Below are 16683 nucleotides of genomic sequence, written 5' to 3'. Positions count from 1 at the left end.
AGTTATACATATTAAATTGGTTTATTTTTAATCTCTCTTAATACTTTTTTATTTCTCACCTATCTCTAACATGCCTGCAATAAAATTGGAATTAATCCATACTGACAATCCTGCATAAAACTCAATTAGCCAGCTGTTTATACGTTATAGGTCGCAGTTTTAACATTGTATCTAACAAAACTGGATTTGTCTAGAAAAGGAATACGCGTACCTTTCAGTTTGATTTGTTGACTTTGTGACGTATCTTTATGGTCTCAAATCTCAATCTTATCTTCTTATCGATAAATGAATCTATACCCTTAAAGTATAATACACGTTAATTATTAACTCCTTGTTCAATAATATATCAAAGGTCGCAATTGCAAGATTTTTTTTTGTTTGAATTTTCAACATTGTTTACACTCATAAATCATTGCCTGAAAGGTTACTTCAGGGTAGCTGAAAAATCAATTTTCTCTGTTTGCATGCACGTCATATTATTCTAAGTGAGATTTAAACACAAATTTCGAGAGAGATTCTTTTACTGCAAATAAAAGAGTTATATATTGCTAATATTTGTGGAACTTTCCTTTATAAAAATCAAAAGCAAATAACTTTTGGTTAGACAAGTTAAATTTTAATAATTTTATTCTTCACACGACTTGAGTGCATGCATTAAGCCTCCTTTTATTATTTTAAAAAAGTAATTTCACAATTATTATAAAAATAAATAACACAGGCAGGTTGAATAGTAAATTTAATTTTTTTTAAGACTGTCAATGTTTTTTTGCTTAAAAGAATCTCTTACATAAAATATTAAATGTTATGTCGAATTCTTTTATAGATATATGTCTAAAAATATAAACTTAGAGATACAGAACATAATCTAATAGCATATGAGAGATAATTTTTATTATTTATATTTATTTGTATTTAATTAAAATAAAATTTAATTATTCATTTAATCTCTATAATTTTTAAAATTATCTTTTTTAGTTCTTATAGTTAATAAGTAAATTTTTTAGTCACAAAGTTTATATTTTAATTTTTAAAAAGGTCTTTGTCACTAAAATTTTTAATTCCGTTAGTTAAAATTTTTTAATGAGAGAGATCTTATGAAAATTAAAGTATAAACTTTGAAAACTAAAAAATTCATTTATTAACTATAGAAACTAAAAAAATAACTTTAATAATTATATAAATAGAATGAGTAATTGAACTTTAAAATAATTAAGAGTTATGATTGATGTTTAACACATAAATATTTTTTACATAACAACTATTTTTTTTGGTAAGTACTATATTAAAAACACATTAGTAATATATATATATATATATATATATATATATATATATATTACTAGTAATATTTATTCATTTATTTGGCATGACCATGCAATGATATATAAGCGGAACATAAAACCTCAACATGGTAAACTATGTAAAATAATAACTTCAGTCCGAAGGAAATCACCAACTTAATTATTGTGGTGCATGGGACAATTTATGACCTCACATTATGATGCATTTTGACGAACTACTGACAGGAATGGTTTCTGATGGTGACGGTGATGACGATGAGTGATTATGTCCACCTTGTCTTTGTGATTGTGGAGTAGTACTATCAACGGGATCACCATTTTCAGAACCCTTACCACTATCAATTGGGTCAGGGACTGGGTGTGGTTGTGATGCGTGCTCTGGTGGTGGGGTTCCCTTTTGGGAAGCTTCACCATTATCGTCGTTGAATTTGATTGTTAGATTTTGCACAAGTTCCAGTTGTTTTATCCTATTGTTTTTAGTCATTCCTTGCAGGTTTATGGTTCCTTGATGACCTTTGAATTTGTTCTGACCATATGACACCTCAATATTATTGTTCTCTTCCTGGTTTGCATTTGATGCTTGTGCCTTGTCTTTATGTGAATTTTCCTTCGCGGTTTTTCCAAGTATTGCATCAAGCTGCATATCAGGACTAGTAGTACTCGTGATTTTATGCGAATTTTCTTTCGTAATATTTGCAATTATGGCAGCAAACACATCAGGACTCATTGTACTCGTCACAGTCAGTTTTACCCCAACATCTCCTTCACCTTCAACCTTGACGGAGGTAACACCTACAAAATTGCATTACTTAAATACTTAGCCTGTGTGCAAAGCTCCTGTATATGCAATTAAAATTAGCTTGGTAATGAGGTAGTTTGTTTAAATTTGATTTTTAAAAAGTGTTTCTTTTTATAAAAAAACAAGTATTTTTATGATTTTCTGATGTATTTGTCTAAATTGTTTATATTTTAAGGAAATAATTTTTTGTTTTTTTAAGAAGTAAATCTTATCTATTCTTTAAATAAGTGTTTATATAAAAAATTATATATTTAAATTTAAATAAACTCGTCCAATATTTTTTTATATTTAGAGAATAATAAAGAAGAGGATTTCACCCAAAAATAAATACATAAAGAAGAGGACAAATATCATCACCGTACTTCCCATCATTGTTGAGAACACGGTCTTCACTATCTTTTTACATTTGGAGCAATTTGGTTTGAATTCGAAATTCTGCAACGGAATAATTAATTTGAGGATAACAGAAACAAAATGTTTGGTAAACACAAAATTAATTAGGAAGATAAAATATTGCCCTTTTAATTTGGAGGTGTACTATACTTAAAAATAAATGTAAATGAGAAAATGAAAGAAAACAATGGAAAAAGATGAGTACATATAATATCACATACAATCTAAACTTTATTTATGTTCAAGTGATAAAACTCCTGAAAATTAGAATCATAATGTTGAAAGAATGTACCCGTGGAAAAGTAATTTTGGATTGCTCCATTGGAGTATATGTTGCAGGAATGTTAGGATGTAAGTAAACAAATAAGTAAGTGAAATAACTGCCCTATACGTATAAGTGAAATAATATATATATATATATATATATATGTTGCGTAATTTGTAACCAAAAAAATATTCAGGTCATAAATTCTTGATTTTATGTTATTATTGCATATAACAGAGCATGCTTTCTTTTAAATAGACTGGTTATTATGGTCGTGCTTTGCTCGGATTTTATGAATAAAAATAAAGATCATTTAAAATCAAATACCGTGGATATTATTCATTAATTTATTCTTCATCATTTTCATAATACTTTTAATTATTTGGACAATATTTTTTAATAGAATTTTACTAATATTAATGTGTTGTGGGCTCAGCCGCTTCAGTCCTATCCCCAGCTCCAATATTAAGTGTGTACTAACTAGTGACTACTGAGTCAGAAAAAAAAAGGGCTATTATTATGATAGTGAGATGGACTTTTTTATTGAATGGAAGGGGCTTTGCCCCAGAGATGGATTAGCCCATGAGCTTATAGCTAATTTGACAACTCTAAATATTGTTTCATGCTAAAAATCATGTAAAAGTATGAAAATTAATTAATTAAATTTTGAAACAAAGTATGCATACTACCTTCCTAAACACAACATATCTTGTAGTATTTTTTTTAGCATATTGTCCTTATTGTCCTTATATATCATTTGTTCCACTAAAATGTATTTGATGCGCTTAAATGAGCTCCCTTTATTTATAAAAAGAAAATAAAAATAATGAGCTCCTTTTATTGCTGTGAACTTAAAATCTGCCCTATCTTTCTCTTTCAGTTAAATCTGAAGTACGGCCTCCGTTGAGTCAAACTTAATTATCAATTGAGTCACGGTATTTTTTATATTGATTAATAAAGATTATTTTAAAGTTTGTTCGTTAAACGATAATTCACACATTGATTTCAGGTCACAAAATTACATTTTACCACCAAAAATTTATCCTAGAAAAATATAGGATGAAAAAATTAAAATACATTTAGACATACTAAAATTAATTTATCACATTTGCATAAGGCAATGCCACAAACTTAACTTACATGAAAAGCACAAATGTATTGTGACTATATACTTTATTGATATCAAATATGGAAAATAACATAAGTATTGTCAATCACCAACTTGAGATTAGAATTCAGGTATCGAAATCCAATTCCTGGCGATTAATCCAATTTCAGGTTTTTAGTCAATCAATATTTGCAATGTTATACACGAGTTCAAATCATAACACACCCATTCATGACAGTTACAGCCTTTCCACGCATCAATATCCTTTTGCTCTGATCATCAAAATGAACATGGACAACTCCACCTCTAGGTGATGCCTGCTTAAAATTAACCCATAAATTTAGAATGAAAATTAAAAAAAAAAAAAAAATCTCATTAAGTGAAGAGAAAAGAGTACCGCATAAACACTGAGATCACACTTCCCCATCTTTTTGGCCCAGTAAGGTGCCAAGGCACATTGTGCACTTCCAGTGATAGGATCCTGAAGCAAATCAACAAGTGATTCAAATTTTTCCCTAATTCTTTACAATAGAATAATACATTGGAAGAAACCTTTCTTATACACATAAAACAGATATCCTGATGACAGAAAAAGAGAATTAGGCATAGCAGTCCTCAACTATTGGTTTCTCAGTAATATGACTGTAGTAGTCTTACTAGATGTATTTGTGTGTGTTTAGTTTCATGTTGAAGAATTGATTTTAGATTTGAAATTGATTTTAGATCAATTTTCATATGTTTAGTTTCATGTTACCTACGATTTCAAAATTGATTATCAAAATTAATTCTGAATTAGAAGTAATTTTGAGTTGCTTTTCCATTGGATAAAAAAAACTTTATACTCAATTTTACTCCTAACTTAATTTTATAATGAAAACATTTAAACATAAAACACTTCTTTTCAAAATCAATTTTGTCAATGCTCTTCAAACACACACTTGATTTAATGCATTAGAGAATTGTGAAATGCTTATTAATTTGATTTTAAAATGCAATCCATACCTAGTCATATGAGTCTTTTGTCGTGATTTATTACCAAATTAGGGACACGTTAGTGGTTGTTTATTATTTCAGCCACTTGACAACACAAAATAGCTTGTACTAAGCATGCTACATTACCTCATTGATTCCAACTTTTGGAAAGAAGGTTCGACAATAATAATCAAATCCAGACTCTGGAGGAGCAGTTCCAGAAACCAGGATGCCCCCGCCAGGGCATTTTGCTATTGCACCAATATCTGGCTGTAGTTCTACAACATCTTTTCCTGAAGCAAGTTCAACCTAGAAAACATCATTTAGCTTCATCATTCACACAATACACAATTTTCACTATTCGACTCCAACATGCCATTTCCCAATAAACATCATATCTTTCAACAGAATATAGTAGTATTACACTAGAAAAGAGCTTAGCAGACATAAACCAATGAGCGTGTTTGATGGTGCCAGAAAACAAAACCAAAATTAGAAACAGATACAATACAAGTAATTACCAAGAGGTGATCTCCAACGGTTGTCCTTTTTATATCAATAATAGGAGCATCATTCAAAGCCGCCGAAATTTGTGAAATGTCAGCAGAATTGAATTCAGTAACTGTATCAGCAGGGAAATCCAATTCAATGAAAAGCCCATCCTCTGAGGCACCTTCTCCATCATTGATTCCTGAGACCTTTTTGGCAGTTAGAACTCCAGACAGAGTCACAAATTCAATAATATCGGATTTCACCAAACCGGATGAGAAAAGAACGTGTGCAGATGCTAACGTGGCATGGCCACAAAGTTCAACCTACAAAGATACTAAACAATGTTAACAGTATCTCTCAGTCAAGCATTTGACAAGGGAGCAGTACACTACACAAAAAACAATGCTTCTTTATTACAAACTGATGGTACTTAGGCATGATATATTTTAACATAATTTATACATTCCTTTTTATCCGATACAATCGAAGATAATGTCAGAAAATTTACAATAACTCACACACTTTATTCAATCAACTGAGGTGGACTCCCTTGACAACTTAATTTACACATAAGAAAAGGGCACTGAGTAAGGAATACAAAATTCACCTCTGTAGCAGGAGTGAACCATCTGAGGCGGAAACGGTTGAGCGAAATATCGGATCTCTCCGACTCAGCAATGGGAGTCAAGTAGCATGTCTCAGAGAGATTGAACTCGGTCGCTACCCCTTGCATCCATGAGTCCTCCTTCTCTTCCTCTAGCAAACACACTGCTGCAGGGTTCCCCTTGAACGCTGACTCAGTGAATGCATCTACCTTCATGTCAACTCGAAATTGAATAACACAGTAATAACAAGCAAAATAAAATCAGACAGATCAAGCTCAAACATACCACAAAGTATTTCACAGGTTTCTTTGCCATAGTAGAACACACACAGCACAGAACAACTTGACAGATCCCAACGTGTGTCTGTTTGGTTTTATTTATATTTTGCTAAAAAAGTTATTTAAGCTGACTCAGTGGAGTCCAATAGCTGATAAAAAAAACTGTGCTTTACTAGCCTGAGTAATATATATATAAGGGTACATCATGATTGTCTTGTCTATGATCAATCACAGAACTTGGATTGGGTGCTTGAGAATAGAGATAGAGAATTCAACGTTGGCGGGCTCTGGCCGCTGACAACATGTTCCACATGCTACCAACACAAATAGGAAAAATTCTATAAATTAGCCATTGTAAGTACAAAAGACACACACGACCCAAAATTTTTTGGTGACGAGGCTATGATAATAGTGAGGACAGCAATACAAATAAAATAAAATAAAGACTTAAATGATAATTAAATATTATAATAATATTGAACAAATTTGAAATTGAGTAGGGACATATACTCTTATATTGCCCAATTTTTGTCCATGTTAGTGATTATGATGATGTACAATGGGCATGCGTTGGAGTTGGAAAATGGGTCTTACATTGGTTGAAAATAAGAAGTAAATAGGATACGAGTAAGGGCTGTACAAGTTGAAATTGGCTTAGGCATTTTGGACAAAGAAATAACCCCAAGTTCAATCCCATAACAAAAAGACTAATAACTTCAAAACATTGCGGGACTTGGATTGGGCCTATTTACAAAATTCAATATATTAACATGCATATAATGCTGTTTCTTTCTTCTTGTTTTTTCGATACTTATATTGTTGTTTCTTTCTGAAATTTACAACATAGAAATTCATTTCATAAAGATTGTTGCGAAGTTTTTCCTCATCATGTGCTCAATGTGCAACATAGTCCCTAGGCACGGCTAGCTGCAATGAAAAGCGTTTATCAGTAGTTTCTTTTTCTTCGAGGGGGACCGGTGGAAGATCCGGTAGCTAAAGCAATGATTGACCAATTTATTGAACCCAGCAAATGTGATTATTATACTGCAGAACCATGTTTTTGTGTATCAAATACAGATTTGCTGAGATAAAGCATAATCACAATTCAGGACTCCAATTTCAGTTCTGGCTACATAATCTGATGCGAGGAACAGAACTAGACCAGAAGAACACACCCTTCCATCACTGTAACAGCTTTCCCACGCAAAAACACTTGTTGAAGATTAGATAAAAAAACAGAGAACAACAGATATATTTTCGAAATATGCATAGCTGTTATTTATTTGCTCTTTAAATAGAGTTAGAGTCAAATATATAAAACAAAAAATCTCTTATTTTTATGCATGACTAAAACAGTTTCTAGTATGATAAAAAACATATTCATAACTCCTAAAGATACTAAGCAACAAACAATTTTAAATTTTAAAAATGAGCTAAAATATTCACGTATGCAGCTATTGTAGGTACAATTTCAACAGATCTCCTCCTTGCCTCAATGGTTACAAACACCTAGTTTATTTCTTAAAGCTTCAAATCTAGCTTCTGGAAGAGCTTTTGTTAAGACATTTGCACATTGATTTTCAGTTCTACAATAAATTAGTTTGACTTCACCTTCTCTCTGTGCTTCCCTTAAAAAAAAACAACTTGATCTTGAAATGCTTAGTCCTGCCATGAAAAACAGGATTATTTGAAATGGAAATAACTGTTTGATTATCAACAAGAATTTGTGTAGGTTCCTTTTGTTCCATATGTAAATCAACAAGTATACGCCTTAGCCAAATAGCTTGATTCACAACTGCAGTGACTGCCACATATTCTGCCTCAACTGTGCTATGAGCCACTATGTCTTACTTTTTTGAACTCAAAGAAAACATACCCGAACCAAAGTTGAAACAATAACCTGTTGTACTTTTCATATCATCAATTGAACCACCCCAATCACTGTCAGAATAAACATGAAACTGAAAATTCTGAGAGTGAGTGTACTTGACACCATAGTCTACAGTCCCCTTGACATATCTTACAATCGGTTTGACAGCTTGAAGGTGCACTTCACTAGCACAATGCATAAATCTTGAGAGCATACTTACTGTAAACATGATGTCAGGTCTGATTACAGTAAGATACATTAAACAACCAAAAATTTTCAGATTCTGTAAATCTGGTTTGTAACCAAACCAGCCTTCAAATAGGGTTTTTTTATTCAGCACTCTAGATGGTAACCTATTAAGCAAAAATACTGCAGTGCTTGCAGCCTCTGCCCACAGCTTCTTTGGCAACTCTTTTTCATACAACATACACCTTGTCATCTCCATGATACTTCTATTTTTTCTCTCACTTACACCATTCTATTGTGGGGTGTACGGTACAGTGAGTTGGTGCTCTATGCCAGCTTCTTCACAAAATTTGTGAAAGGTGTCATTTGCATATTCCTTTCCATTATTTGATCTTATTGTGCGTAACCTGCAACCACTTTGATTCTCCACCAATGCTTTATGTTTCCAGAATATGTTAGCTACCTCAATCTTGGATTTAAAGAAATAAATCCAACAAAATCTGGAATAATCATTAATAAATGTAATATAATATCTATTACCATTCAAAGATGTTATTCTCTGAGGTCCTCCGACATCTGTATGTACTAACTGCAATTTTTGTGTTGCTCCCCACGTTGTTTGGGAAAATGGTAATCTAATTTGCTTGCCATATTGACAAGCTACACAATCAGACAGTTTGTCTTCAAGCAATGACACACCTTTCACTAAGGCATGTTTCTGCATGTATAGAAGTCCTGTAAGGTGGAAATATTCGAGCCTTTTGTGCCATAATTCAATGTTGTTGCAGGTGCTTGAAAAAGCTATTTGCTCCTCCTCCATTAGATTTAGAGCATAGTTTTTGGCCCTCATTTTCACCTTAAACACATTTTTGCCTTCTGCATCCTTAATCAAGCACCATTTGCCTTCAAATATAACTTTGAAGCCCTTTTCAACTAGTTGCACCACACTAAGCAAATTCTGGTGAATGTCAGGCACATATAAGACATTAGAGATATGTTTCAAACCTGTTAAACTTTCTATGGTAACAGTTCTTTTTCCTTTGACTGAGATGAAATCACCATTTCCAATTTTTACTTTGGAAACAATGGTTTTGTCAAGTTCTTTAAAAAGCGTTTGATCGTTCATCATATGATTTGTACAACCACTATCTATTAACCATGGATCACTAGAACTATTGCTTGTAGCAAAACATGTTGCAACAAAGAGTTGTTCTTCTTCTTGTTGCTCCATGGACACCTTTGCCTCCTCCGGTGACTTGTAAATTTGCTCTACATGCCCAAGCTTACCACATTTTCTGCACTTGATGTCAGGTCTCCACCAACATTTTTTTTAGAGTGATTTGTTTTTTTGCGGTGTGGACAAGGCAGAAAAGTATCATTTTGTTGCTTGTTGGAGCTTTCAGCTGGTTTCTTGTTCTTCCATTTGTTGTTCTTCTTATCTTTGCCTCCTCTTGAGTTTTGTGCTTTTATATGAAAAACACCTTGTACTACCTCCTCATGTCTCATCATTCTCCTTTGTTCCTATGCCTGTAAGGCATTTACCAATTCTCCAAGGGTGATATTTGACAAGTCTTTTGACTCCTCTAATGTTGATATTTTAGATTCATATTTTTCAGGTACAGTAACAAGTATTTTTTGCACTATCCTTTCGTCAGGAAAATCCTTACCGAGGATATGTTCCTTGTTTGCAATGCTCAACAGTTTGTCAGCATAACTTTTGATAGTTTTTGTCTTCTTCATGCTCTGCATCTCAAATTCTCTAGCCAAGTGAAGTGCCTTCATACCTTTGGTTTGCTCACTACCTTCCTTGATACTCTAATTTGAGGTAGTCCCAAATGTCCTTCGCAGAATTCAAATTCATAATTCTTGTAAATATGATTTTTGAAACTGAAGAGAAAAGACAAGCTTTGGCCTTGGCCTTTCTTGTCTTCTTCTCTTTGTGATTCTTCAACTGAGCAACTGTAGGATTTTTAGGCAGTGGCCAAACTGCATAGTCTTCTTCTATCGGTTCCGAAAGATCTAGTGCTTCAAGATGAGTAGTCATCCTTGCAGCCCATAGGTTGTACTCCTCACCATCAAAAACTGGTGGTGGTATTATGTGTGCTGTGTTTGCTTCCATTATGGTTTCTCTCAACTCGCAGATCCCTCAAGATAATGGCTCTGATACCAATTTGTTGAAGATTAGATAAAAAAAAATAGAGAAGAGCAGATATATTTTCGAAGGATGCATAACTGTTATTCATTTACTCTTTAAATAGAGCTAGAGTCAAATATACAAAACAGAAAATCTCTTATTTTTAAGTATGACTAAAACAATTTCTAGTATGATAAAAAAACAAAATCATAACTCCTAAAGAATAGATCCTAAGCAATAGACGATTTTAAATTTTAAAAATTAACTAAAACATCCACGTATGCAGCTATTGCAGGCACAGTTTCAACAACACTCTATTGCTCTGCTCATCAAGATGAATGTTGAAAACTCCTCCTCTGGATGATGCTTGCTCAGAGTGTTTGATCTACAGATTAGTCATCATTAGTCTGACAATGAGTGAAAGCCTAAAAGAACAATACATGATAAGCATTCAAATCACATTTCCCCAGCTTCTTGCTCCAGTAGGATGCTAAAGCACAATGTGCAGTCCCACAAGCAGGATCCTGGATGGAAATACGAGTAATTTAACATTATCTCATTTATTCTAGTTTGATAAAAAAGGAAGTTTAATGAAGATTGCATTTGCTTTTGATATCCTTCTCAATCCACTAAATGATTTAACTGTGGACCTTGTAAAAATATTTAGCAAAAAATATTATGCATCTTGATCCAAAGTTCTTTTGTTTAACTAAGAAGTATGAATTGTTGTTAATCATGAGTTTGAGGATTGTTGTGATTGCGTTCAAGAAAATAAAATTAAAGACAAACAACAACTTTAACAAAGAGATATGCATGAGAGGTGAAGACTTGGATTATCATTTCTCATATACCGTTTTTTCCTAATTCCTAATTCAATTCAAACATCTCAGTTATCAAATAATTATCCAATCTCTTAATTTAATTTTCAGTCTATGGTCAAGATATGAGATTACTTTCCCTTAAATTAATCTCGCATTAATCATTTGGGATTCAATTTTAGATTAAGGATGAACATCAGAGAAATTTTTATAAAAGAAGTTCATGCTACCAGTTTAGTCATGTAAGTTTTATGAGCCTTATTATTCTATTGTTCGTTTAATTACAAGTTTAATTACAAGTAGATGATCAATTCCTATATAAAATAGAAAGCACTAGAAAAACACAATCATCAAAATAACATGAAAGAACTTTCATTGAAAAGAGGAATTAGGGTTCACAATATAACTACATCACAGTCCTAGGCCTAAAATGTTTAACCAACCATGGTTATAGAAAAGTCAACTAACATATAATAATATATTGAAAGTAAAAGAGATTGAAATCCTTACAAATTAGGACGCCCAATTGTTATTACTGCAATTCTCTCGCTCCAAAGCTCTTGGAATTCATAAAATAAAACAAAAAGTATATTAAGAGTACTTCTCAAAAACTATTTATAATAATAAAGATGCAGCAACAAAATTTATGAATTAAAAAATATTTAATTTATAAATATTTTTTAATTTCATTTTAAATCATGTTATATGTTTATATTTTAAATAGTTTACATATTTTATTTTTATTTTACCAATTTATGATTAAATTTTATAAATTAATATCTAAACTATTTATATATTGTTTTTATAAACTGATTTTAATATGCAGATTATTTTTATTATAATTATTTATGTAAAATTTAAAAAATTATATATTAAATATTTTTAATTTATAAATTGGATAAATTAAAAAAATTAGTAATTCTTTACTAATGATACATAAAAATAATATTAATATACTTAACTAAACAAAACAAGTATTTTCTTATATTTTCTATGAATAATTTTACTTAAATAATTAGAATAAAAATAATTTATATATTAAAATCAATTTTAAAAATATGTAAATAATTTCAATATTAATTTATGAAATTTAATTATAAATTGTTAAAATAAAAATATGTAAATTATTCAAAATAAAAACATATAAAATGATATCAAATAAAATTAAAAAGATTTATATATTAAATATTTTTAAATTTATAAATTTAATAATTTTAAAAAAATTCAATAACTCTTTACTAATGATATAAAAAATAATATTAATATAATTAATTAAACAAAACTAGTATTTTAATAGTTTATTATTTTATCTATGAATAAAAAATTATGAGTTGAATTTCTATTAAAACATTTTATTTTTCACTTCATTACTTGGTATGATTGATCAATAACACTATCTCTTAAGCATATAATTATGGGTCCAATTTCTGACTCAGATTATGAAAAAATATATGTTGAAAATTGAACCTATACACAATGAAAAGATATGACCGACCTATCTATACTAATCTCATCGTGTTGAGAAACTACTCTCATAGAATTTGAATTTGGCCCCTGATCCATATTTACTGATTTACTATACCACTTTATCTGTATAGATCTTCTGAAAATTCAACCTTAAGATATAGTATTTGTTAAAATCAGAATAATCAGCTACAACAATGTAAACCAACAATCAACAACTTGCGTAGACCGATGGTATAAACCAATTAAAATACAGGTCATCGAACTAATTTACAGTGATATTCTGAATAAATACGAAATATTGCACATTGTTCACCCTGGGACAACACTAAGGTTCAGTTTTATTGTATGAACAACACTGCCTGAAGAAACTACCAACTTCCTTCCTTGGACATCTTCAGAAAATGGGACAGGGTGATATTTGGGAGCACAGGAGAACCCTTTTTCTTCCTCTTTATCTTTGTAATCCTTGACGACTCCACGCCATTATAACCTGACACTGTATCCGACGCCAGATTGTAGAACTGTTTCACAGAATATTCCACAAAATTAAAATTTGATATACAGGTTAGCATACTAGAGTAAAAGTAGTCTGGATGTTGATTCGTCCAAAGGAAATTAAAAAACCATCTACCTGAAACACAGGGTACCAGTTTGTCTGATGGTAAACATTATCTGATTTTTAGTGTGTAAGCATTTTCTATTGTTGGTGTATATATATATATATATATATATATATATATATATATATATATATATGTATGTATAAAATAAAATAAAAAATCATCTGATGTTTTGGAAAACACTCAAAAGAAGAAGAAAAATTCCAGGTCACAGCACATCAATGAAGGCTTTCCCTGAACAGTGTTTCTGTTTTATACAATATCAGGAATAATATCAAGACATAATCTCAGTGTTATTAGTATTTTCAACTCTTACTTTTCTGGGCATTAACAAAGTTAATAGCACATCGAGTTTTCACCATTAACACAGGGAGAAGCATATGTTATATTACCTCACAAACTCCATGCAGTAACAATCTATGAAAAGGATCCTGAATTTGTAGTTCAAGAATATCTCCATCTGTGCTTTCTGTTATGAAAGCTCGTACACATTCCTAAAACAAAATGTTTTGAGTAAATTCCAAATTGCATATCTGTAATTAGTTACAGCAAATGAAAAGCATATAAGCACCAATAGTTTAGCCCCTTTCCTGCTCAACAGATGTATACCTCATAACCCTCAATGAGCTCAGAAAGACAACTACGGCGAAGCGCATCTCTTGTTCTACAATCGATTCTATGCCAACCATTCAACACTGCCATCTTGTCAGCATCAATGTGACCTTTCCTCTTTTCTATAGAGTTTTCCAGGGAATGGATTATATTAACCTACCAAACAAACAATACCTATTATGAGATGCTTGTCATTTGTCACCACACCACATGAAGATATAAATAAAACGCAATTATCATATGTCAACCCAGCAATTGGCAATAAGCCTTGAGGTTATACTTTCGCCTTGACCTTAATTAATCTCAATCCTCAAGCATACACACAATCACACAGCTTCACATGAACACGACATCCACAGAAACCGCTAAAATATACATGTCACACATACCAATGGTATGATATCATGGTTGCAGTACCAGGCTCTTAAGCCCTATTACACCATAAACACAAATCACAACATGAATGACACACAGACCCAATGATAAAGAAAAGTGGGAAAACATTAAGTTATAACTGGTGATCACAGACAAATCAAAAGCTAAAAAGTAATATTATTAATGCATGTTTGATCCAATTGCAGTTGCAGGTTCACCAATTTGCTTTCTTAAACAGTTAAAAATTTCAAAGCTAGCATCTACAAATAAGAGAATTATAAATATAACCTCTTTATCCATGTCAATATTCCTGAATCTGTCCCACTCCTCCATGTTCGTCATGGAAAATGTTGAAGGTGGAACTTCATCACCTGTAAAACGAATCCAATCATTATTAACATACACAAAGGGAAAGATCAGTTACTAGATAGAAAGAAGGAAACAAAGAATAGGTCAGAAAATGACTAAGAAATCATAATAAAATATCACTGGAAGTTCAAAGTCAGTTCACTTTAAAGTTTCCTACAGATTTGATGTAAATTTTGAATGTGACCACTTTGATTTCCATGCACTTGTAATAAATCATTTGCTAAAAAAGAAACCCTATAATTTTAGTAAGATCTCTTACATGGAAGAATTCAATCCTGGTTTGCCTAAATGCAATCATACTCTTAGCCAAAAAGAAACAAGGCTGCCATGAAAATGTCATGAATTCAATGAATAACACATACAGCAGATGACTCAGATAAATACCCCAAGGTGGTGGAGCAAACAAGCCTCTAATTTCCTCTGCATTTAAACGTGGTACTAGTTCCATCAAGAGACGATCATTTAACCACCTCCGAGACCTCCGATTTGTGACCTGAAACAGGTAACATTTGTCTCAAGTTAATTCATAACCTAATAGTTAAATCAGAAAACTCATATCATATCTTGTGATTGTTATCACTGAGTGGGTAAAACTATGAACTCACAACAATTAGCAAACATCAGCCTCATAGGAGATCCACATACATTATAAAGAAGAAAAAAAATGAAACTCTGCAGTATATCATTGACCAAGTGCTGTGAAAATTCTCAAAAGGAAGTGAGATTCACATAACAATCATTTCATACAAACTATTACTCACCTGCACGGCTGCAGCTGCTAGCCAATGCTTCCTTATCCTCCATTTTAAAATACAAGAATACAAGCGAGTTCATTTGGTAAAAAAAAAAAAAAAATTGAATAGGAAAGTCATTAAACCATTTAAAATTCAAAATATTCAAAGAGACAACATTTGCAATTAGAGTTGTTTAATTTAAACCACCACCCATGCAAAATGAATCACACAAGCATAAAACACCATGCCACTAATGAATCCAGCATTAACTCACTGGTTACATAATGTGTGATTGCCAAAAGTAATAAAATTTTGCAAGTCCATAAACATAGACAGGTATTTAGCCCGAGACCAAAAAAACATCAACCAGATTCTCCAATGCACTCATCAAATTTTCATATCAAATAGCAATGGCAACCCCAACACTCACTAATATTCACAGTTAACAGAGACAGCATCATTAGAAACTAAGACACAACTGCAAATAAGTGCAATTGTAAATGGAATATAGCAATTACCAACCTTTCCAGTCAAACTCTCGAGGAACTCAATCTTCTTTTCAATTGACATGCCACTGGATTTCGCATCATCTAATCATTTTCAACAAAATTACAAATAATAAATGTAATAAAACGAGGAACAGGGATCTGGGCACGCAAAATTAAATTATTAAAATTAAATCAACTTAATAACAACTCCAGAAGCACGCAATTTTGAAAATAACAGCTGCATTTTTTTTTCTAAAACATAAAAGAGTTACCTTTGGGAGGGTCAACGAAAGGGGATGAAAAGAGATGATCGAGTTCTCTGTGAAGAACCATGATTAGTTGATGATGGAAGAAACAAGCAGATCTAGGAAATGGGGTCGAAGAGAAGATTGAAAAGAAACGGATTGGGATTAGGTACACAAAAATCAGAAACACAAATGCAAAACCTGCAGATAATAAAAAGTTTTATTTTTTATTTTGAGGAAACAAAAAAGAAAGGAATATTCTTATTATGTTTCTGGGATTCTAAGTTATATGCCTCCCTCATATGATGGCGGTGTTCGTGGAGTGCAAGTAATGGACCGGGCCAGCTACGTCAACCTTCTGACTTTTTTTTCAATAGGCTTGGGCTGAATTTTAGACCGGTAGGTTTTTGTTTTTGTTTTGATCTTGTTTCGGCTTCCAAAGTCAAGCTCAAGAACAAATATGACGAATATCAAAGAATTAAAAAAAAAAAAGAGTTTTAAGGTATGAAATAAAAAAAAAAGCCTAGAGAAGTCCACTCGGTCTAGTTTTAT

General features: G+C 31.7%; 2 protein-coding genes across 3 annotated transcripts; both read right to left on the bottom strand.

The window, feature by feature from the left end:
• Positions 1 to 3894: 3894 nt before the first annotated feature.
• On the bottom strand, positions 3895 to 6592 carry LOC102660477 (uncharacterized isomerase BH0283). The gene is made up of 6 exons (XM_006588561.4): positions 6221 to 6592; positions 5938 to 6144; positions 5360 to 5653; positions 4986 to 5147; positions 4264 to 4347; positions 3895 to 4183 (listed from the first exon to the last, which is right to left on the bottom strand). Exons 1-6 carry the CDS (start codon positions 6248 to 6250, stop codon positions 4076 to 4078), a joined length of 885 nt encoding a protein of 294 aa, XP_006588624.1. The 5' UTR covers positions 6251 to 6592; the 3' UTR covers positions 3895 to 4075.
• A 6293-nt stretch (positions 6593 to 12885) lies between these two features.
• On the bottom strand, positions 12886 to 16469 carry LOC100785058 (uncharacterized). Of its 2 annotated transcripts, XM_006588562.2 has the most exons (7): positions 16159 to 16469; positions 15921 to 15988; positions 15049 to 15157; positions 14584 to 14666; positions 13918 to 14076; positions 13701 to 13802; positions 12886 to 13209 (listed from the first exon to the last, which is right to left on the bottom strand). In XM_006588562.2, the coding sequence occupies exons 1-7, from the start codon at positions 16217 to 16219 to the stop codon at positions 13057 to 13059; spliced, it is 735 nt and encodes a 244-aa protein (XP_006588625.1). In that variant the 5' UTR covers positions 16220 to 16469; the 3' UTR covers positions 12886 to 13056. The 2 variants fall into 2 exon arrangements, with proteins under 2 accessions (XP_006588625.1, XP_040862220.1); XM_041006286.1 differs by lacking the exons at positions 15921 to 15988; positions 16159 to 16469 and adding an exon at positions 15426 to 15444.
• Between the last annotated feature and the right edge of the window lie 214 nt (positions 16470 to 16683).

The sequence above is a fragment of the Glycine max genome, chromosome 10 (genome assembly GCF_000004515.6).
Source record: "Glycine max cultivar Williams 82 chromosome 10, Glycine_max_v4.0, whole genome shotgun sequence".
Taxonomy (NCBI): domain Eukaryota; kingdom Viridiplantae; phylum Streptophyta; class Magnoliopsida; order Fabales; family Fabaceae; genus Glycine; species Glycine max.
Note: the sequence above shows the minus strand (reverse complement) of the source record. Positions and strands in the feature narration are given on the sequence as shown.

Bases quoted from the DNA above. Each gene is read 5' to 3' on its own strand.
- LOC102660477 (XM_006588561.4), bottom strand. From the start codon at position 6,250: ATGGCAAAGAAACCTGTGAAATACTTTGTG. The intron at 6,145-6,220 runs GTATGTTTGAGC...GTTGACATGAAG, and splicing joins AACCTGTGAAATACTTTGTG to GTAGATGCATTCACTGAGTC. The intron at 5,148-5,359 runs GTAATTACTTGT...GATGTTTTCTAG, and splicing joins CCGTTGGAGATCACCTCTTG to GTTGAACTTGCTTCAGGAAA.
- LOC100785058 (XM_006588562.2), bottom strand. From the start codon at position 16,219: ATGGTTCTTCACAGAGAACTCGATCATCTCTTTTCATCCCCTTTCGTT. The intron at 14,667-15,048 runs GTATTTATCTGA...TTCGTTTTACAG, and splicing joins GTTTGCTCCACCACCTTGGG to GTGATGAAGTTCCACCTTCA. The intron at 13,210-13,700 runs GTAATATAACAT...TCTGTGAAACAG, and splicing joins TACTGCATGGAGTTTGTGAG to TTCTACAATCTGGCGTCGGA.